Source organism: Lepus europaeus, chromosome 7 (genome assembly GCF_033115175.1).
Source record: "Lepus europaeus isolate LE1 chromosome 7, mLepTim1.pri, whole genome shotgun sequence".
Classification (NCBI taxonomy): domain Eukaryota; kingdom Metazoa; phylum Chordata; class Mammalia; order Lagomorpha; family Leporidae; genus Lepus; species Lepus europaeus.
In genome coordinates this window covers 29,660,577-29,682,263 of record NC_084833.1, presented here as the reverse complement: position 1 = coordinate 29,682,263, position 21,687 = coordinate 29,660,577, and the positions used below count along the sequence as shown (strand labels likewise).

General features: G+C 48.0%; 1 protein-coding gene across 3 annotated transcripts in view; it reads right to left on the bottom strand.

Moving 5' to 3' along the window:
• Positions 1-21,687, bottom strand: part of PAMR1 (peptidase domain containing associated with muscle regeneration 1) — a 92,504-nt gene that overhangs the window by 14,930 nt on the left and 55,887 nt on the right. For 2 of the 3 annotated variants that reach the window (XM_062196304.1, XM_062196305.1), the window contains exons 5-6: positions 18,524-18,741; positions 15,029-15,136 (exon numbers count right to left, since the gene is read on the bottom strand). In XM_062196304.1, coding sequence (XP_062052288.1) covers positions 15,029-15,136; positions 18,524-18,741 — 326 coding nt within the window. Of the gene's footprint in view, positions 1-2,375; positions 2,400-15,028; positions 15,137-18,523; positions 18,742-21,687 lie in introns of all 3 variants that reach the window. The other variant, XM_062196303.1, reaches the window with a different exon arrangement.

Genomic DNA, 21,687 nt, shown 5'->3' with positions numbered 1-21,687 from the left:
TGCTTTTTGCTCCCAGTTTAGACATCTACCTAGTGGGTGTGCAGGCATCTGGATCTCATCAGAGCTCCTCCCCATGGTTAGATTTCAAAGTGATTGCTTTTCCCGCATGCGTTCTCGTTTTAGAACCCTTTATAGTCCCCCTACTGAACAGATTCATGATTCTTTTCTATCTGATTTTTCAAGGGCTTTATGTTTCACTTCTCCTCCATGGGACGGATGCTTTCATGCAATGCCAAATGAGAATTTAAAACATCTACATCTCTGGCGTGAAGCAGTGCTGGTTCTGGCCTTGCTATGTAAAGTATTTTGTGATTAATAATTAATAGCATGTTTCCCCGTTACTTTGGGGACTCTGCTTTGGGACATTAAGCACTCTGAGTTTAGCAATACCCTTACATGCTATCATGTGAACAAAAATAGTAACTGGAGAGGCATTTCTCTGGGGTGTTATTTAAACAACACTTCAAGAAAAATCTCATCCTTGTTTTCTCAGAGCAGCTAGATGAGATGGTTCATGGTGATGCCACTTCACCAAAGCACAGGTGGTGGCTCTTGCTAGGGATGCCACCAGTGTCCCCTCCATGTCCCCCGTATCCTTCAGCTCAGCCCACCCACTCCCCAACTTCTGCACGTGTGCTTGCTTGCCAGGAGCTGGCACCTGCACTCCTCAGAGGCTTGCCCCTGGGCATGGGCACAATCTTGACCAAATGGAAAGCTGAAAAATTCCTTGGAGAATTTTGAGTCTTTCTTCCCTCCACCATGCGCATCTCAGATGGCCTGTAGCCAATGACAGAAGAGTGTGCCAGTACAAAAGCCCAGCTCTTGTTGCTTGTGTTAATTCACGCTCCTCTAAACCCTCTTAGGATCAGACTGAGTCTCAGAGTTTGGCCCAAAGCACTCTTGCTCTGTTGCTTCCCCAGCTGCCTTACTGGCTCATCCTGGGAGTATTTCCTTTAATAAATCGGGGCCCTGCATGCCTTTCCTCATGGGTACACCTAGGAGTGACAGGACTCCAGGAAGGCAGTTTTCTTAGCTTAGCCATCCAGCCCTACATGTCCTTCAGCACTCGGGTGATGGTGAGATCTTAAGGAGGATGACTGGCCAGACAACCAAAGGCCAGATCATTCTGAGAGGGTCTCCAGCCCCCACACATACTCTCAGACCCCAGGCCAGCAATGCTGCAGCCGCGTTCCTTTACCTGGAGGAATCAGGTCATCTAAGACAAGGGGCTGCCTCAAGCCAGACAGTGTGGACCTGGAGTCTGCCGTTAGGGGACCCTCCCTGCTGACTTAGAGCTGTGTGTATGACAACGCAACCATGAGCAGAGGTTGGCCCAGCAATAACTGAAACTGAATTTCTCACAAGCCTGAATCACAAGTCTTAGATCCAGTGAGATTTAAGCTGACTTAAAGCAAATAAAGTTCCGTCTTGCTGTCTCCTATCTGACTGGTTCATCAAGAGTCAGACTCAGTATAAGCCTGCTGCGGTGACAAGGTTCAGCACTCTGTAAGAAGTGGGTCTAATGATGGCGACACAGGGAGTACATAGGGACATGATGGAGATATTGTTAGGAGAAGTGATTCTTTAATTCCCGCTAATGCCATTGCCTTTCTAGACCTCAAATCAATGATACTGCATGTGACAAAAAAAAATCCACACTCTCCATCCTTAACCTGGGGAGACTCACCTCTTCACTCTCTGTTAACCACAGACTCAGGCAGAGCCCTGGTATGAAACAGCAACAGAATCCTCCCCAGTGTATCACTGCCCACCACGACAGCCCTGTTCACAACAGTAATACCCTTGTGTGAGTGATTCTGCAGTTTTAACATGTTACATCATTCTCCCATGAATATTTGTCTTTTCCTTTTGCTTAGATCTCTACGTTGGAAGTTCACATTTGGAAACCAGAGCTATAAAAAGTCCCTGAGAACCAAGGAGCACAATTACTGCTTTGCCTTTCGGAAGTCCAGCGTGTCACCCTGTAGAGAAGGGTTGATGAAGTGCTGTAGGCTATTGCTTTGATTAATTAATTTCCTGTACCATCACATATTTAATGAGTGCCTCCTCTGTGCCCAGTTGAATAAGACATTAGCAAATGTATTTCTGTATCTTGAACATGCAGGTTTTTCACTTAAACCCAAAAATAGAAGTGATGTCAGTTCAGGCTTATTCTACGAAGGTATTTTAGACATCTCAAAGCTCTCCCCAGCCTCACTTAAATACTTATTTTAAAAAATGGTTTGAGGCCTTCCTTCCATTTATTTATTCCTCAGGTCAAATTCTAACCAGACAAAAAGTTTCTAAACCAAAAATGAGGGTTAATAGTTCAACTAATACTTTAAGGAATGTGACTGCAGGAAATTCAATCTTACCTCTGTGGACCTGCTCGGCTCTTTCTGACACAGAAAAAAAGAGAAAAACACGTAAAGAACACCAATACCTCCCAAAGGATCAATACCTTTACCAGATTTGCTTCAAAATCCCATCAGAAGATAGGCCTCTCCCCAAGGAATGAAGTCATGGTCACTGTGGAGGCCTTAAATGAATCGGAGTGGGGCATGGAGGTCCCAGCTAGCGCCAGCCAACCCTAGAAGCTGACTGTGGCCTGGATCACAACAAAGATTTCATCAGGTACAGTTGGCTGGACTGGGTTGATACCATTTAGCCCACCTGTTATCTGAAAGAAAACCTCTTAATCTACAAGTAGGAAGCTGGAACCAGATTCCCATTTAGATGTGTCTGCTTGGAATGGCCACTGGGGATGTGCTAGAATTGGCATTCTCAGTTTTGTCTCAGTTGTGTTCTCCCTGTGGTACCAGACAGAACTGTGGATCCTGAGATCGCCACTTCACCAGGGCACATGTGGCACGCGTGGCAAGTCAACAAAGGGGCATCATTACAAAAGAGGAGATGATCAGGAGGTGCTTCTTTATGATGGGAGCAGCTACTGTCCAGTCCACATCTGAAAAATGCCAGATAGCAGAGTTTGAGCAAATCTTTTATGAAAGTCCAAGTCCTTTGGGAGAAATAATTGGCTCTCTCCACAAACATCATTGTGGTCTCCACTCACTCCCATGACCCTATCCCATAAAGGACTAGGCTGGTTCTTACACACAGAGAAGCATGCAAGTGTGTGTGTGTGTGTGTGTGTGTGTGTGAGAGAGAGAGAGAGAGAGAGAGAGAGAGAGAGAGAATATTCTTGGGCCTAACCCAGTTTTAATTAATACAGATGGTTCATATTTTTAATGTCTTTCAGATAATATTACTCTAAACTGCTATTCAGCATTGATGAAAGGCTTATCTAACATTTTAGAGAAGAAGCTAAATGGTGATGTAATTGACTGTGATCATTGATTTTCTGGATCAGCCTCACTAGATCAGGGGATGCACTCTCTGGCTAAGCATTATGTCTGGGTGTATTTGTGAATGGGATAGAATAAACAAAGGGGAGTGCCCTCCCCAGTGTGAATGGTGACTAGGCATCATCAAGCCATTGAGGGCTGAATAGAACAAAAAGGCAGAGGAAGAGAAGATTCAGGTTCTCTCTGATGGACAGCCAGGCCTGTGACATTGACCTCTGTCCTCAGCACTCCTTGTTGTCAGGCTTTCACACCGAAGCAATAATCTACTCCCTTGGTTCTCTGGACTTCCAACTGTACCATTGGCCTTCACTGGGTCTCTACCATGTAAATGATAACTGTGGGACTTCCCAGCCTAGTCTTGTGAGCCTACGTCACATATCTAGAGATGACTACATGAACAATTGGTTCTGTTTCTCTGGGCAGCCTTGACTGATAACAAAGATCTGGACCTCAGGGGGTTAGCTTTTTAGACAAGTGCTTTCACAAAGTGCCTTACATTGGGTTCTCCCAGAAATAGCCTATCAGAAAAGGCTTCGAGGGCAAGTAACTTACTTAGGTGGCAATCTTAAGACAGGCCAGTCATGGAGTGGGGGAATAAGACAGGCAAGCTTGCACTGTCAAGCAAGTAACCAGTGGGGACGACTGAAGCTCCATGCCATTTAGCAGCTTTGGGAGTCAGTAGGGAACGTACCTCAGGACCATCCCACTCAAGGGGCAAGGGACGTGAGTCAGTACCTACCAACCGCCATCCATCAATTACTGAAGGATGATGAGATGAATTCTAACTCCTCCTACCCCAAGTCTGCCCACATACATGAGCCGGTGGGTCCTGAGAGCCAGAGGAAGTCCTGAGGCACAGATGAAGGAGCATGAGGTTGGAAGTCAGTTGGACTGACCCGCACAGGAATGGTGTCAACAAGATCAAGCCCAGCTACCATTCTTTTTTTCCCAAGAGAGGGAGAAGTATTTCATTTTTAGAAAGATCTGAAATTAAAAAATTAACACTTCTACAGCTTATAAAACTGAAGTGACCAACATTGCCTCAGCACCAATCCTTAGATAAGAAGAAAGGAATAGAATGAAAGCAACATTTTCATCTCCAAATGAACTTGTGTTACTTTGCTTTCATTTCCAGCTCATCTGCTACTCTTCTCTTTTTGATTGCTCTAGTTCTGCCTCTAAATTATTTTAATTTAATTATTATTTATGCCCTGCTTGCATTCAGATATTTACAGAATCATGCATAGAAATCATGTTTCCCTTTATAAATGTCATGTTAATGAAATGTTTAGGGCAGCAAAAAGAACTAAAGCAGGAGACTATTCTGTCTGTTCAATAAGAGCTGATTTCAGAGCCCTAAGATCAGCTGAGAGTTCCAGCAGATAAGCTGACCCCAAAATCAACAAAATGCATTGTATTATGCAGCTGGTGGAGGCGGTGGGGACACCAGGGTGGAGGGAAGGGAGGCTGGGCGCGATTCTTAACATACTCTTGGTATCCACGCAAACTCACTCATCACCAAACTCAAGGAAACAACTAATGGCAGAATTTTGACTCCATTTGGAAAAGGCATTAACTTGCTCACCAGTGTTTTGTTCATCCTGGAAACTTGATCCAACATGAGGCCAACGCTCAGAGACAACCATCAGATGGCCTCTCATTTCTTCCTCACTTTTTTTTTTTTGTCCTGTTTAGGTTTCAGTTTGGTGTCCCTGGACCAAACCCAATACGTTTATCTATTGTGGAAGTCTTCACCCACCAGGAGCAATGATAACAACTTGATGTAATCTCCATTGAAAACTTCCTATCCCTTTCCAGTCTACGGAATCCTGCTTCCCTGGGGTTCTCCAGCCCTGTGCAGAAATGAGTGAATGAGACAGTATCCCTGCAAAATTATGCATGGATTGCACACACTGCTATTTATTCATCCAGCAGCAATTTGGAGGCTGAGGCTTACAATTAGCTATTTGATCTTAATCAGTATTGTCTTTGGCCCTGGTACACTGTGTCTTTCCAATAACACTTTTCCGGTGTTTGGATGGCCTATTTTATTAAACCACTAAAACTCCCTCTGCCTAAGAGATAGGTCAACTTGGACAGTTTTTCAGAAAGTCCTGGTTCTTTAAGTTCTTGTTCAAAATCAACCTGACATATCTCTATTGGAGAGAGTGAATGAGTGTCCTATGTAGAAACTTAGCTGTCCTACTGGGTCAACTTAGTAATAAAGAGTCTCTTCATGGTTCCCTGAATTTCAGAATGTCTCTTAGTCAGGTCCTGGGTAGGTGGGTACTATGTCTAAACTACCAGGTGAGAAGAGTGAGAAGGTCCTCCAGTGGTACTCATAGTCAACTCTGCAAAATATAAGGAATGTTCACATGAAAATGACCAAGCTGGGCAATTCTGTTCTGGTTAGCCTGGGAGACAATGAGAATGATATTTCAGGAGGGTTCTGACCTGGCAAGCACATCTGAATCCTAGGCAATCCCAGCCAGAGATTGGCCTACAAGAATCACTTAATAATTCTCGCCCCCAGGTTACTGTTACCAAAGGTCTTATTAGAGGAGTCGTAGGCACGTGACATTGGCTCCTGCACCAGAAAAGGCTCAGATTGGGATTGTTCTATAGCTTTATCAGAAGAACTTTACACTGAATAGCCCTGACCTATTTCCAAAAAAATTTTCCCTCAGATGAGTCTGTGAAGTAGAGATGATCTAAGTAGCTGCCCGTGCAAGTGTGGAGGTATTTAAATGGACGGTGCCACACAAAAGCACCAAGCCTGGCCTACATCAGGAACAGTGAGAATAATAGCTATTGTTACTGCTTTTGGTACATGGATACCAACAAGAAAGCCTTGTGTTTTTGCAAAAAGGGAGCTTTCACCTTCTGAAGCAGGACAAGGGGCAGCTGGTGGATGCCCCCACGGCAGGAGTCTTTAAGGAAAAGCAGGGTCTGTAGCCTCTGCTCAGGAGCCAGCGGTCATCTCAGGGCCCACGACGGCAGGGACACTTGTTCCCATTAGAAGTTGATTCTGCTTTGCTCTCCTGGTTCTTCTGCTCCCTGCTTCCTCCTCCTTCAGCCCTCAACAGGCAGTTGCTCGTCCCAGCTCTAAAATGGCTTACCTCTCCACTGGAGCCCATCTGAACCCTGCTCGCTGCGTCAAGCCTGCCTTCATGACCTCATCTACCAAAGCAGAAGCCAAGAGGGTCTCGGCCAGGAGCAGGCAAATGGAAGCAAACCCTCAGCGAAACAGCCGTGGCTCTGAGCTTCCGCGCGACGGGGGCTTCATCTCTGGATGAACTGGAGAACTGTAGATGTGGGCTTCCTGTCTCCTTGCTATTTGTCTGGAATGCTGTCCATGCTGAAATAATTACTAACAAAATGCATCCCTTTGAGGACAATCCCCAAGCATCTACATCTGCATGAGACATGGAAATGCTTTGGTTAAGAGACTACGGGCACCCTGGAGCCCAACAGAGCCAATGTTAAGATGTCACTTAGTATAGCACTCAGGTTCACCCAACAAGAATTGATCTGAATTAAAAGACTTACAACTGGGGCTGGCACTGCGGAGCAGTGGGTTAATGCCCTGGCCTGGAGCGCCGGCATCCCATGTGGGCACCGGTTCGAGTCCTAGCTGCTCCACTTCCAATTCAGCTCTCTGCTATGGCCTGGGTAAGCAGCAGAAGATGGCCCAAATCCTTGGGCCCCTGCACCCATGTGGGAGACCCAGAAGAAGCTCCTGGCTCCTGACTTCAGATCGGCGCAGCTCCAGCCGTTGCAGCCAATTGGGGAGTGAACCAGCGGATAGAATACCTCCCTCTCTCTCTCTCTCTCTCTCTCTCTCTCTCTCTCTCTCTCTCTCTCTGCCTCTCTGTAACTCTGTCTTTCAAATAAATAAAATAATTTTTTTAAAAAATAAAATAAAAAGACTTACAACCCTGAATTAAAACACACACACACTCCTTAATAACTATACAAGGGTAGTTTCTACTTTTTTCAGCAGGTTTTGTTTTTTGGATTGCAATCCTCTAAATACACCAAGAAGGATGTCAGAGATCCCTTTCTATGTAAGGGAGGGTCAGTCAACGGGAGCATGAAGTTATCAGCCCACCAGCTAATGGTCCTCCTGTGGCTCCTCCAGTCTCTAAAGCTCTTAGTTACCTAAGGCTTATGGGAAATAACTATGGACTCCCTGGGACTGCCCTTCATGGAGTTATCTCCATACTCCTCATACCCACTCAAGGCAGATGACTCATTTTCTTTTTCTCTGTCCCTCTAGAAAACAATACTCCAAAGCCTTGACCTTCAAATTGGCCACCAAGCCCACTGCATGTTCAATGACTGACTACTGAAACTCATGAGGAAAAGGGAGGTTGAGAGGCCGGCGCTGTGGTGTAGTGGGTAAAGCCACCGCCTGCAGTGCCGGCATCCCATATGGGCACCGGTTTGAGTCCCAGCTGTTCCACTTCCCATCCAGCTCTCTCCTATGGCCTGGGAAAGCAGTGGAAGATGGCCCAAGTCCTTGGGCCCCTGTACCTTTGTGGGAGACCTGGAAGAAGCTCCTGGCCCCTGGCTTCAGATCGGCACAGCTCTGGCCATTGTGGCCAATTGGGGAGTGAACCAATGGATGGAAGACCTCTCTCTCTCTCTGCTTCTGTCTGTGTGTAACTCTTTCAGATAAATAAATAAATCTCTAGAAAAAAGAAATAAAAGAAAAGGGAGGTTGACCAAATAACCTGGTTCTCTAGGTAACCTGCTCTGGATGTCCTCCCTGATATTTCTGTTCATCATTTCCAATAGCCTCCTAGTTGCCCTGGTGGCACTCATCATATCCAATGTAAGTGTCTTCTCCTGGTACCCAGGATTTCTTTACAACAATGAAATTAGCAACATCTTCTTGTCATTTCAGAACTGCATCCTTCTTGCCTGTCTGGAAGTATGGTGGTAGCAAAACTTAGTGGCCAGCAATGACTTGGGAAGCCCAGTTTGCAAAGGACGCCTAGAGGAGGCCAGCGCTATAGTGCAGGCTAAAGCCATGGCCTGCAGCACTGGCATCCCATATGGGTGCTGGTTTGAGTCACAGCTGCTCCACTTTCGATCCAGCTCTCTGCTATGGCCTGGGAAAGCAGTGGTAGATGGCCCAAGTCCTTTGGCCCCTGCACAAATGTGGGAGACCTGGAAGAAGTTCCTGGCTCCTGGCTTCAGATCAGCTCAGCTCTGGCCATTGTGGTCATTTGGGGAGTGAACCAGTGGATGGAAGAAGACTTCTCTCTCTCTCTCTCTCTCTCTCTCTCTCTCTCTCTTTCTCTTTCTCTTTCTCTCTGGCTCTACCTCTCTCTGTAACTCTGTCTTACAAATAAATAAAATAAACCTTAAAAAAAAAAAGGACATCATTTAAGTCTTGGGAGAGCTTTCTTATACCCTAGGATCCTGAGATGTGATGTCAAAGTGACCTAGTTTGTAGAAACTAGTATTGCTATTGTAACCCCTTATCCCAAGAATCTCCAGATTTCTGCTGGGCTTTTAAATGGCGTAACATGGGGACAAAAGCAGCAATAGTGGTTCCTACTACTCAACTCAGTGCTTTATGTCAATCACCTCATTCTGTCCTGCAAAGCCCCCTGAGAGGTATTTGTTATTATTTTTCTGGACCTTATAAATGGGGGAACTGAAGCTCATAGGCTTCAGTTAAATGACTTGTTCAAGGTCAATGACTCATCCCGTGTCCATTTGTGGCCTTTCTGACCTCAGGATGCACCTGCTCACAATGGACAAAGATGTACCTGTTTCTTGTGTATTGAAAATATGTTTTTACAGTTGAAAAAAAAAGGCAATGACTAATTCCATTTTTCAAACGCCTCACCCCAGAGCTACCAGAACAATCAGCACTCATCCCACTGAACCTGTGGCACATTATTCATCTGTCTGTGATGGGAGAGATGGGTGCTACCCACTAGGGTTCTCGGCATATTCTCACTGCATCGGCGTCAACGCTTCCACGGAAACCCTGAGCTTCTTCGTCACTTACTCAGAAGAGAAACTCGGGTCGGCCCTTTGAAGCTGAAGTATAAAGTGTGCCTCTCATCCTGGGCTCTTTTCTTCCCAGTCCTTGGGACAGGCCAGTGGGAAACCGTCGGAGGCTCCAAAGCCCAAATGAATCCAGATTCCCCGTTTTTCTGTAATTGGTGGAGGCTACTTGTTTTGTTCAAAGGCGCGTCAGAATCCGCAGGGTGAGCTTTGTGCCCCAAGTTTGAGCTCGTTTCATCCTCCTTCATTAGAATGCAGGGTGCAGCCCCGGCTTCGTCAACTGGGCCAGCGGAACAAAGGCAACATGGAAACTGGAGCGGGCGGTGAATCCCTTGCTCTCCACTTTCTCAAAACAAGATTCCGACCATTGACTCAAGGACTTATTTAGTTGCTGTGTTCCATACAAAGAAACAGGAAACTTCAGAGGAAAGAAGGGGCGGGGCCCCGGTTTCTTGCATGGGGCCCAGGGAGGCTGGAGGTCGCGGAGGGTGTTGGCAGGAGGCTAGCTTGGCCCCAAGGCGAGGCATGGGGCCACTCCCCGTGTTATGCTTCCCAGGAGGCCACTCGGGAGCAAAGGAAAGTTTTTCTCCTTGTTGAACAATCTAGGGAGGGTGAGGCCTGGGGACAGCAGTGCTGGCTGACTGTCCCATCAGGGGCTCCCGCACCCTCTTGACCACTGGACGGAGCCCAGGCTTCCTTGATTGCTTCTCTTTCCGTATCTCCCACCTCACAAAATCTGAACAAGAAGTATCTCCCAGCCTGACAGATTTCCTTCGAAAATAAACGCATTTCCATCTTGACAAGAATAGACTCTAACTTCCGGTTGTTGCCTTGAGGACTGGTGTTTATAATGAATGGCTCATCTTATAATTTGGTAAAACTTCTCAGTGGTTTTTTTGGGGGGTTTTGTTTGTTTCTGCAATCATTCTCCATCGTTTAAAGGTGTAGATATTTGGAACCAACAGTTCAACACCTAAGAATTTATTTTACAAAATATCTCTGCAGATGAAGAAATACATGTGAGGATATTTGTTGTTATCCTCTCATATAACAAGACGTTAAAAGCAATTACCAACTTCCTCTTAAGGAATTAGATGAACATGTGGCTGCACACGGATCTACCCAAGGGAATACTCAACATTTTCTCAAAGGAGGCAGACTATATAGGCCTGCCTAAGAAAAAGCATCTAGGACATGAGCACAGAAAATAAGCTGCAAATGTGTAGGTAGACTTGAATTCATGCTTGTTTAATACAAGGTTTTTTAACTCGGGCCCTTGGGCCAGAGAGCCCTTAGTTGTGGGGGCCGTCCTGGGCATTGCACAGAGTTTAGCAGCATCTCTGGCCTCTACCCACTGGATGCCAGCAGGACCCCCCATGACAACCAACACTGCTGTCTCCAGATGTCTCCACACATCTCTGGGGTAGAGGGTAGGGTGTGTAGATAGAAGGTAGAATCACCCGTATCTGAGAACCACTGGTTTAAATAATGATTTATAGACAACGTAGGTGTGCACACTACAGAAAACATCTGGAAGGATCCACGCCAAGTTTCTAACAGTGGTTCCTTTGGGAAGCGGGATAGCCCAGGAAAAACACCCTTCCTTTTTTATTGCATTCACCTCTGTACTATCAGAATGTCTGAACAAGAACACACATTTTTTTTTCCTTCAATCAAGAACCAGCAGACATTCTTTGGAACACAGAAGCAGAGGAACCTGCCTGGGCAGCGATGTCCTTTGAGAGAACTCACTAACGGGAAATGCCAGTGACCCGAGCTCATCAATCCATCAGCGCGGTCTCATGAAGCCACGAGTCTCAGAACCATGTCCAGGATGCTGTGCACGTTGAGGGCAATGGGCAAGTCCGGCCACTGGCTCTGACTCTGCTGCAGACCAGCGTCTTGCACCTTCTGCTTCGAATCTTTTCAGCTGCAAAAAGCGAGCCATTTGCCTTTGTACTGAAGATGTCAAGTCTTTAGATCACTGAAAATCCCAGTGAAGTGGCTCCCCCTCCTCAGATAGGGGCCACACAAATAAAAAGCGGGACCCTCATCCCTAGGCTTGCCAGTGCTCCTACAGCCTTTATTTTTTTAAAAAAAATAATTGCCTAGTCAATGTGAGCACTTCTGAGTTTGGAGAATCGGAGACGTCTTGAGTTTCTCCCTAATTTTGAAAGGATTTCTTCCAGGGAGATTGTTCCAGCTGCCTGACAGCCTCCGGAGGAAAACAGCGTTCCTCATTTGTCTCTTTTTCACTTTCTGAGCTGACAGATTGCTCTGAAAAAAATGGGAGAGGGCTGTGGAGAAATTTCAGAAATCGCTAAGGCTGATTTTTTGTGATGCCTCCCTCTGAGTCTGCTGGAATTCACGCCAAATTTCCTAGCAGGAAAAAACGGTCCTGGGCCTTATGGAAAATAAGGAGCATTTAGCCTCCCCCTATTAGTGCTAGCAAATGCTATACCCGACACCTGCCACCAATATCACCGCTCCGCTGTACCTCCATGGGACTGAGGAGTTACAGTTTTTGAACAATACTTTGAAAATTGGCAAGCGAGACGTTCTCTTGGCCACCGATGCTGGTGGTTGAGGTGACTTGAGGCGATTTATGAATCAGTTCATCATGACTTCTTCTACATTCTTTTTTCATTATGGTCATTTTTTCTTGATAGAATAATGATCCCAAGCAATCCCATTTTGGACTCTCAAGCTACCCATGCATATTTCAGTCGAAACTTTTGGAATAACTTCTTTTACTCCCCTAATTTGACCCAGCTTCTGGAAGGCATCTTGGCTTATTTGGTGACATCTGACTCCATTCCCACTTTATCTCTGTTTATCAAAGCCCTAATATTGTAAAAATTCATTGAGAAATTAAGCCTTCCCTTTTTCTGTTCTCCCTTGAAGAGATTTGCCATTATCAAAAGTCTAGAGGCGCCGGCACACCGGGTTCTAGTCCCGGTCGGGGCACCGATCCTGTCCCGGTTGCCCCTCTTCCAGGCCAGCTCTCTGCTGTGGCCAGGGAGTGCAGTGGAGGATGGCCCAAGTGTTTGGGCTCTGCACCCCATGGGAGACCAGGAGAAGCACCTGGCTCCTGCCATCGGAACAGCGCGGTGCGCCAGCCGCAGCACGCTACCGCGGCGGCCATTGGAGGGTGAACCAACGGCAAAGGAAGACCTTTCTCTCTGTCTCTCTCTCTCTCTCACTGTCCACTCTGCCTGTCAAAAAATTAAAAAAAAAAAAAAAAAAGTCTAGAGTCTACAAGGGAACTTCGGTAAGTGCATAGAAAAACAGAATTAAAAGGTAAGTTGATGACGGTGCAAAAAAAAAAAAAAAAAAAAACACCTGAAATCTCAGCACAGTTTTTTCATACTACACATTTTGTCAAACTTTTCGAGGCTCATAGACAAGTGCCTGAAACAAAGAGAAGTCCACATTTGCCTGCTCTGCCTTACCCACAACGCAGCAGGCTCGCAACGCAGAACAGCACTGTGTCCGTCTCTCACACAGCTACGCTCAGCCAGCCGGGCCAAGACACAGAGTGATGCCTGTGGTAGGGCTCAGGGCACATGCAGGGAATCTCTGCTGAAACTACAGCTCCCGTCTGTGTTGTTTGCAAGGGAACAGCAAAAACGAATCCAAACAACGTGTGAACTTGGAGACTGCCGTCAGGCCAGGGCCATGGCCGTGACCACAGAGTACTTGTGTGCCCTGCTTAGAAGTGGCAGAGCACGCACTGTGGGCGTTCTGCCCTCCTCACTGTTTTGGAGGTCCCCTCCCCGCTTCCCCACTCTGTCCTGTTGCCTGTGCCCGCAGCCTCTTTCAGAGGCCAGCTCAGAGGCTGCAGGGGTCACTTTGCCCACTTGCACAGAGAGCTGGGCATGCCCAGGGTTTATGCCCTTCCACTCCCCCAGGGCTGGCGTGGCCAGTGACAGCTGCACTGGGTGGCTAGGAGAGCCCAGCCCCCTTGTCTGCAGCGCAGGACACACGCTGAGAAGGGATTCAAGGCCAGGTCTCACCACCAGCGAGCACTGGGCGGGGCCTTTGCTAAATCCACACCCTTACTCAGCTCCCTTCCTTTCCCAGGCCAGCCTCCCCACTCCCTTATAAACTTCTCCTAGGACTCTGTCCCTCATTCGTCACTTGCACACACATCCCCATCTCGGGATCTGCTCTGGGGAACCCTGCAGAGGACAATATCTGTCCTCTTTAGCTCTCTCTGAATGTGTGATTCTTCTGTTTCTGCACACCCCATTCCAGGCTGATGGCTGCTGTCAGTGACACCTGCTTTGGGCCTCAAACTTCTATTAGGACATGTGTCATACATAGAGCCTTGGTCACCAGATACCCTTGAGCAATGATTTCTGGTCATGAAAGCTGAGTTCCTATTTGCCAGTGGCATAATCTTTGGCACTGCACAACTCTTGTACCACCATGTAGAGTGACTGGCAGGTGCCAGGGAAGCACATAGGATTGGCTCCATCAGATAGATGCCAAGACTTGGCAAGTTCTAGTTTCTTTCTCCCCTGGCAAAAGTTTGAACCTAAAACCAGAGAAGGGTCATGTCCTTCCTTTTCAACATGCATTAGGAAGTCTTGCCTGCTGTAGACTGGGTCATTTGTTGGTTTCCCCTTGCTGCCACTGTGTGGATAACCCCAGGTTCCTGGGGGCTACTATTGTTCTGCTTTGGACTACTATCTAGGAGAGCTCGGGACAGCCAGGATATGGATCGTGGAAAAAGTTTGGGGATAGAGCTGGAGTGATCAGAGCAAAAGGAGCGCGTGCAAATGACAGTCAGCTGTGGAATTCCACAATGAAAGAGTTTCTTTCTGCCAGGACTTCTCATTGGGTCCCACCCCTGCAACGCTGTTTCTTCCCAGGCCTGCTCACGAACAACACGAGAAGCATGGAGCGGGTCTTGCCAACTCAGGATATGCACTTCCAGGGGCATCCTTTTGTCTTGCAAGGTATCCTTCTCTCCTGCATTTTCATAGATCCTGATACACAGTAGTCCTTTAGTCAATGTTTGCTGGTCAGCCTGTAGCTTACCTAACCTCGTCCCATACTTGCAGGATGATACTGTCATGTGTCCTCCAATTCAGGATAGTTTGAGCATGAAAGATGGTGTGACTGGTGGTTATGCCCAGACAAAACGCACACACTGTGATTACGGCTGGGAGAATGGTCACCCTACGTATTCGCCACCCTCAGTACAGAGTTTCAGACTGTGAGTCTGGAGTCTATGAAGGGTGCCCTGGAGCATAACTCTAAGATCCAGATCTCAGGATGGACAGGGAGATCAGGCCCTGAGCCACTGCACAGTGGACAGTCGCGGCATTCTACGATGCACCTTGACTCCCTCAGGGCTGCAAGCTCCTCATATCATCCAAGGCCACTGTCTTTTCAAGAGGCATCTCCGGCAGGTGAGGGCTAGAAATGTCAAGGGGCAAACCTGGGTAGTTTGTGACAACCTCAGAGGCAGCCCTGCCCTTCTGAGAGCTCCTCCGTGGGGATGTCCACATCGCATGACATCTTGGACAGATCGTCCCCAACACCAAGAACAGGCCCTGCAAGGGTCGAAACCCTCTCCACGCCAGCCCCCACGGACACCTCCACTCCCACACAGGAGGCACACTCACGGTTTTCACAGTGCTGCCCGGTGTAGCCTGCCAGGCAGGCACACCTGTAAGAGCCGGCTTTGTCTAGGAGGCAGGTGCCATCATGGAAACAAGGCGACGAGGAACACGCTGCAACACAAAAGGCATCACTCAGTGCCATTCAGCAGTGGACTGATTTCTCAAGCCTAGACTTAGTCTTAACCTGAGCCTTTTACTTGTCTATTAAAGTCTTCTTGCAATTGTTAAGAAAATTACTATGTATTTACTTTATGTAATTCAGAGGCATGTAGACAGACAGAGATAGTGAGTGAGCCCCCTTATGCTGGTTTCTTCCCCCACATAACTTCCACAGCCCAGCCTGGGCCAGGCCAAAGCCAGGAGCTCAATCCAGGTCTCGCCTGTGGGTGGCAAAGGCCCAGCTGAGTCATCTCCTGCTGGAATTGAAAGCAAAGCCTGGAAGCCAGGAATCTGATACAGAACCTGGGAGTCCCAACAGGCAGCTTAACCACTAAGCCAACTAGGCTCCTTCTTGCAAATTCTTATGCCTTTTGCTGAATCCACATTACCACCACTAGAGAATGCTTCAAACAGGTACCCTTGGAATGTCAGTTCTTGCAGACATTACTTGATATTTTGATAGATCCAAAAATATACTCAAGACACCTCTGGCATGAGGAGCATACAGCAGACACAAACAGCAGCACTAAAATGGTGAGGGCAGAGCCAGGCTGGTGGAGAGGTCATCTTAGGGTTGCTCTAGGTCATCTCTTTTCAAGGAAGCTCAGTATAGGCTGGCACTGTGGTATAGTGGATAAAGCCGCTGACCGCAGTGCTGGCATCCCATATGGGCATGGGTTCGAGTCCTGGCTGCTCCACTTCCCATCCGCTCTCTTCTATGGCCTGGGAAAGCAGTATAAAATGACCCAAGTCCTTAGGCCTCCGCACCCAAGTGGGAGACCTGGAAGAAGCTCCTGGCTCCTGGCTTCGGATAGGCACATCTCCGGCCATTGTGGCCATCTGGGGAGTGAACCAGCAGATGAAAGACCTCTTTCACTTTGCTTCTGCCTCTGCCTCTCTGTAACTCTGCCTTTCAAATAAATAAAAATAAATCTTTAAAAAAAAGCTCAACATCCCCAGCACTGGGAGAAACAACTGGAAGAACATCTTCATGACACTAAGTTGAGTGCAAGAATTTTCAAACAAGCACTCTGTAAACATTAGTCCCTTAGGACGTTGACAGGTGCTCAAGTAAATAAGGATTCTGGGTTCAAATATGTGATGGAAATGCTGCCGAAACTCAATGGTAATTAATTGGATTTCTTTACTAGAGAACCTCTCAATTTGGTGTTCTAAATTGCTTTGTGAATTTCCACCTAACATTCAGTCTTTCCCAAGCTTAGTTCACAGGGCATCTTGGGGACACTTTTCTCTATGGAAAACACATCGGGCAACACCATACTACATGTGATCCATCGCTCCTCTGTTCTTTTTTTCCAGATGTAGAAATATACACATATCCCTTGGCTCAGTTCAACAAAAATGCATTGAGTACTTCCCTGCGGAAGGTGCTGGAAAGATACAAAGGTGAATAGGACATCCTATTTACCAGATCAAAGCTATCTGAAAAACGAAGTTTACAACAACTGTAACCTGGATGGATTACAATGAAAGAAGAGAACGTGCAGCAAGAGATTCATGACAGCAAAGCCCAGCTCACCGGAGGAGCAGGAAACAATGCGATGTGGCCCCTGGAGGGTGGCTGCTGATGTGCAGGTCTGAGACAGGGGACTTCAGCCGTGGGTAAAAGCAGACGGAGATGGTGTTGGAGGAACAGGAGGTGCTGCTGTCTGACTGTGCATGAGTACAGGGCAGTGTTTCCCAGAATTCTCCAGGGGAGGCTCAGGGGCATATTTCAAAGGCTGGAGAGGTTCTCCCAGCTCTGCCTCAGACACAGGGTGACAGCTGGTGAACCTTCGCTGCCCCCAGCTGGCTTCCCTGACAGCTGGCTCTTGCTGACCGCCCTAAGTACCCTCCCATGAATCCTGTATGTGCTCCTGATCAGCCTGCATCTGCCGGGTATCACCCGGGCACCAAGAGTCAGCCACAGGCAACCACACCCACAGCAACAAAGCATCTACCTCCCAGGGGACTCCCAGGGGATGGGAGAGAGACAACACTCGGGCTGTGTGCTGCAAGAGACTGGAGCACCTGCAGGCATCCAGCTAAGGGAAGAGCAGATTGGGGCAGGTTCTGCCGGTTTTGCTGAATGGGCAGGACTGTGAAACTGACTCCACGTGGACTCCAAGGCCACCCAGCTCTTTTCCCGAGACTTCGATGTCACATCTTATACCTAAGGAAGCCTTGATCATCACAACGCCATACAAGTTGTGGGTTTTTTTTAAGATTCAGGATTTTAAAAATTTTAACTTCAAATTTGAGTTTACTTTGGAAAACCTGATGCAATCCAATCTTAGAATGACAAGAGCTGGGGTGACTCCTTAAAGTTACAGAATTTGCTCATCCGCAGAGTTAAGAATTTGCAGCAGGTGCTATGGCACTGTGGGTTGAGCCACCACCACTTGTGATGCCAGCATCCCATATGGGAACACCAGTTAGAGTCCCGATTCTGATCTGCTTCCAATCTGGCTTCCTGCTAATGTGATTGAAAAGCAGCAGAAGGGTTCCTGGCTCCTGGCTTCAGCCTGGCCCAGCCCTGGGTATTGTGGGCACTTGGGGAGTGAACTAGTAGGTGGGCAGAAGATTCTCATTCTCTCTCTCTCTTCCCCTCTCTGTCTCCCTTGTAATAAATAAAGTACATAAATCTTTTTTTTTTCTTTTAATTGTTCATTTTGGTCAAATCCTACTTCCTTTTATGACCAGAGAGAGCAGGAGTTAGAATTAGCCTTAGAGTTACTCATTACAAATTGGCATTTGCCGTTGATATTGAAGACTTTTATATCCATTTTCCAGATACACATGGAGGCTAAGGGTAGACCTGAGGTTGGGCAGTGGATGCACTGGATGCTATGCTAACCACTTCATTTGTTCTGTCTCCCAGAGCCTCCCTAATAGGGCAGGAGCTATCATTGCTCCCATAACACTGAAGCCCAGAGAGGTAGAAGAACTTTCCAAGGCCACACAGCTTTATCTGCCAGGGATCCAAAGCCTCTCTTAAGCATGAGAGGCCCTATGATGGGAGCTCCAGAGCCAAACTGCTTGGGTATAAATCCCTTGTTCCACCTCCATCGCTGTGTGACTTTAGACAAATTATCCCGCGTCTCTGTGTTCCTGCCTCCTCAGCTGAATCAGAGTTAATAACTCCTAGTTCTTGTTCTGGGCGAGCCTTCCCGGAGTAGGCCTTGCAGTTTCTCTCTTTTTCTCAATGTGTAGGTTGCTGCTGAGAACCCCACCTACTAGGTGTAATGAGGGCTGAGCTGGGAGGTGGGGAGCACACAGTAAGGAGAGACTTGTCTGGAGGAAGCCACACACCGCAACATGTGTCTCCATGGCCTTTACCTGTGATCTCCTCAAAGATGGCATGGAAGCCATCAAAATTCTTGGAGCCATCAGAATGGAAGAGGACATGCAGGGAGGGGCCCGAGCTCCGGATGGCAGCCGGCCGCTCGTTGCCACAGACACGCTTGATAATCGGGCCGTCACTATTGTCTCCGTCACGGACCTCAACATAGTCATACTGGCACATGTAGTCAAACTCCAGGCTCAACATGACAAACCTGCAAGTGGAGAAGGTGACAGAAGAAACAGGTGGGCCACAGGCAGTTCTGGGGGCTCCGGTCACGTTCAAGGCCACACGAGGAGCAGGTGGGGATGGATGGTGCATTGGCCTGATCGGATCAGAGGATGGTCCTAGACAACAGGCTGTACACGTATGTGGTACTATTTGCACATACATGTACATGCATGGGCTGTTGTCCATGCAAAGAATCTGCCCAAAGCTTTTTGGGGCTAGCAAGTCCTGTGAGCCACCCTGTGTGCTACAGGCTCTACCATCCAAGGTGATGCCCAACTTCACATCCTACCAGGTACTCACGCTGGGGCTCGAGGAACCTGCTCCCTCTCTGGGCTTCAGTGCCTTTGCCTGAACCCAAGAGAGCCCACAGCTGTCTCTCAAGCTCACATGAGACACCGCAGTCTGCCTTTGCATTTGTGCATCCATTCATATATTTTTTCATTTACTGAACATGGATTTCTGGAGGCTGGCTCTATGCCAGCATGTTCCAGGTGCCCCAGCACAGCAGTACCCCAACTGCCAACCAGACACAGTGCCTGCCCCCCCTAGAAATGAGTTCAAACAATAAGCAAGGAGACCAAAAGACAAGGTAAATCCAGAGAGGGCGGAGTACTATGAATGAAATAAACCTGCTAAGAGTGTACAGAGTGAAAAAAACAAATCTAAAATAAGGGGGTGGTGTTGAGGCGTAGTAGGTTTAATGCTGGCATCTGCAATTCTGGCATCCCATAGGGGTGCTGGTTCATGTCCCAACTCCTGCATTTCCAATCCAGCTCCCTACTCAAGGCCCGAGAAAGCAGCAGAAGATGGCCCAAGTGTTTGGGCCCCTGGCACCCAGCTGGATGAAGCTCCTGGCTGCTGGCTTTGGCCTGGCCCTGCGTTGGTCATTGCAGTCATCTGGGGAGTGAACCAGGCAGATGGAAGACCTCTCTCTCTTTCTCTACCTCTCCCTCTCTCTGTAACTCAGCCTTTCAAAAAAACAAATAAATCTTAAGAAAGAAAGAAAGGAAGGAAGGAAGGAAGGAAGGAAGGAAGAAAGAAAAAAGAAAGAAAGCAAGAAAGCCAGAGAGTGAAGTGATTGGCACAAGGTGGTCAAGAAAGACCTCTCTGAGATGGTGATACCTGATACCTGGGCAGAGATTTAAATGCCACAATGAGGCCAGCCCTGTGAAGATCCTGGGGAAGAGTAGTCAAGGCAGGGGAATCTGTAAGTGCAAAGGCCCTCAGGCTGTAATGTGCTTTGCATGTGGGAGGAACTGAGAGAAAGCTGGGGATGCTGCAAGATGGTGAGTGACGGGGAGATAGGTGTTAGCCACAGTCAGCAAGGGGAGCGGGAGCCAAACTTGGCATGGTTGAAGAGTTCATGCTGTAATCCAGACCCAGGAGGAAGCCATTGGGAGGACTCAATGAGAGATCCTGATTGGATTTAGACTTCTAAAGGATCACTCTGCAGAAAGGAGATGGCAGTACCGCGCCGGTGGGAGAAGGAAGCCACCAGAGTCCCAGTGGGAGATGGTGGTGGCCTGAGGTTGGATGGTGCCAAGGGAGCAGAGATGTGAGTGCCCTTGAGATTACTTTCCATGGATGAAACTAGGTGTTTCTGTAGCCTGACCGGTAGGTGGTGGAAAGGGGCATGAGGGATGGCTGACGAGCTTTGGGGCTGAACACTATGCACCTGATCCCAGAAGTTTCCAGCATTATCATTACCCCTGGGCAGGAGGTCCAGGTTTAACCAAACAGAATGAAATCCACACACTTCTCTGCCTCCCTGGGGCCCTTCTCTGGGCACGGGAGACACTTCTTGATCCTCCACTGGGCTGCTCTCATGGGATTTGCATCCCCATCTTGGAGGCTTGTCAGAGCTTCTGGGGGACATGCACAGTGTAACACCTGCTGTTAGCAGACCCTGAGCCCAGTAAGCAGAGCACTGTGACCCAGGCTTCCTCCAGAAAAGCCCAAAGGCTTCACAGAGTGGAGACACCAGCTACCAAGGACCAGTTGCTGAGGAGGACTAAGAAGGGGACCTGTTCTGGATTCTTCCAATCTGAGATACTGTGCTGTCTCTTCTGGAGGACAGAGAGCCATCCTAGGAGCCAGCTGGTCAGCGCCCACCACTGCATGCACTGATCCATCCAGAAAATTCTTACCATAAACTTGTGCCCCAGAGGATCAATCACCCCACCCCTCCCCCCAACCGGGGAGAAGAGGGCCAAGCTAAGTGGACAATGACCCTGGGAATGCCAGGAGTGGGTGGGCCACTCTGCTGTCCTGGAGAGAAAAGAAGGGGCGTGCTTTCCAGGAGAGAGGAGACACCACAGTTAGAAAGCCATTCTTTTCTTTCTTTCTTTTTTTTTTTTTTTTTTTGACAGGCAGAGTTAGACAGTGAGAGAGAGAGAGAGACAGAGAGAAAGGTCTTTCTTCCATTGGTTCACCTCCCAAATGGCCACTACGGCCGGCGCTGCGCCGATCTGAAGTCAGGAGCTTCTTCCTGGTCTCCCATGCAGGTGCAGGGGCCCAAGCACTTGGGCCATCCTCCACTGCCTTCCCGGGCCACAGCAGAGAGCTGGACTGGAAGAGGAGCAACCGGGACAGAACCGATGCCCCAACCGGGATTAGAACCCAGGATGCCGGTGCTGCAGGCAGAGGATTAGCCAAGTGAGCCACGGTGCCGGCCAAGAAAGCAGTTCTTTCAACATCTGTTTCAAGCATCTGTAGAATACCATGAACTCTTCCGTGCACCAGGACGCAATAACAAATGATTTTTATAAAACAGGTCTCTCCTGTAAGGTTTACCAACAGTTACAATAAAAGGGGTCTATACTTTGGACTACAGTGTGAATTAAACATTCGTGAGGATCTCAATGCTCCTTAAGAGAAAACAGCCTACCTCCCACGCAGGTGAGAGAATGAGCTTATTTCTTGTGAGTAC